A 1,582-nucleotide genomic window follows, 5' to 3' on the forward strand; every position below is an offset into this window, starting at 1 on the left:
TATCTGGAATAGGCAACTCCTCTGTTGTGGGACCGTAGGCTTGTTTTAATAATGATATCTGGAATAGGCAACTCTTCTGTTGTTGTGGTTGTGGGACCTTAGGCTTGTTTTATAATGGTATCTGGAATAGGGAACTCGGTTGTGGTGGTTGTGGAACCTTGGGCATGGCACCTGCACAGTGTGAAGGAGTTGGGTGAGAGTGGGTTAATACTAAAGACATTACTTTAAAGTTATCATTTTCTTGGAACTGTATCATGTGATATAGGAGTTGGTAATAGGTTAATTAAACAAAAAATAAAAAATATGGGCTTTATTACAATGTCGTTTATGATCCTGAATACTTTATCATTGTAATAATAAACATTATTCAGTCACAAAGGCACATATTTTGTAAAAAATATATAGCAATTTAACATGTTAAAAATTTTTACAACCAACAAGTTTTACTTTAAAACAATTATTAATATTAAATAAATGGTATTTTTAAACACACATTTGTGAATTTATTAAATGCCTAATTTATATTACAGTTACATACAGAAAATACTTTGACATTAACCTAACCTAACTGATTGCTAAAGTATGTTCCTCCCCTTGTAACGAGATTATAGGGGACAGCCCACCTCGATAGTCCATCATTGGAAAGAAAATACACTTTTTAGGGTAGAGGTAACTAATTATGTACTCTAACTTAATAAATTCTTAAACAACTGGTTTGTACCCTCAATCTAAATTTATGTTTTCAAATACTTTTTCTTTTTTGGATGATATTTACAAACAGGAATAGCATTATATTATTATCTAGGCACTACTAAAAGGTTTCTAGTTGAGTCCTATCCAACACCAGTTGGCTTCTCGTATTTCTTAATTTAACAATACAAACTAAAAGTCAAAAATTGGTAACAACAATGTTAATAAGAAGACAAAAGCGATATGTGGATGGAACGGACTGAATAAATATCAAGTTTTTCAAGATCACAGATACAGTTGTAGGTATGAAATGGATATCAGAGAGCGTTCGTGATGGCGTCATTGTATTTGGTGATGACGTAGATAATGGAGGTTCCGGTGATGATGCCGATGTTCTGGAGGAGGAAGAAGATGGTGGCTTCGCCCTTGCTCTTTCGCAGCCTCTCCTTCACGGTTCCTTTCAGTTCCGGAATCTGTAAGCATTATTTCTTATCAGAGTTGGGCATTAACTCGCTAATATTTAGTTAAGTAAGGACAGATAGCTAAATAGCTGTCTGAATTAGTTCCGCTAAAAAAGTGGAACTAATTTAGTTTTTGATTGTTAGCTACCGATGTTACAAACTAAATTAGTTGTTAATTTAAATGGACAACTAACAACTAATTTAGTTGTAAGATTTAGTACTGGCAGTCAATAACTAAATAAGTTTCATAATTATGAGAGATAGTTGACCGTGGATGATGAATGAGAAGATGGTTGGGGGTGCGGTCAATGAAAAACACAAATAAGTACGATTAACTTATTTTAATGTGCCAACGTTTCGGCTAGAGTTTCTAGCATTCTTCAGGGCTAAAAACAAAACAAGATATCAACCACAGTAAGTATAGAAAAATA

General features: G+C 33.6%; 1 protein-coding gene across 1 annotated transcript in view; it reads right to left on the reverse strand.

Annotated features, from left to right (window-relative positions):
- Positions 1-295: 295 nt before the first annotated feature.
- Positions 296-1,582, reverse strand: part of LOC106691026 (metal cation symporter ZIP8) — a gene marked incomplete at its 5' end in the record, with an annotated part of 23,247 nt that continues 21,960 nt past the window's right edge. Inside the window, 1 exon segment of the mRNA XM_014436668.2 lies at positions 296-1,163. Within this exon segment, the coding sequence (XP_014292154.1) occupies positions 1,008-1,163 (156 nt within the window).

The sequence above is a fragment of the Halyomorpha halys genome, unplaced genomic scaffold, assembly GCF_000696795.3.
Source record: "Halyomorpha halys isolate HHAL.00 unplaced genomic scaffold, Hhal_1.1 Scaffold2037.1, whole genome shotgun sequence".
Classification (NCBI taxonomy): Eukaryota; Metazoa; Arthropoda; class Insecta; order Hemiptera; family Pentatomidae; genus Halyomorpha; species Halyomorpha halys.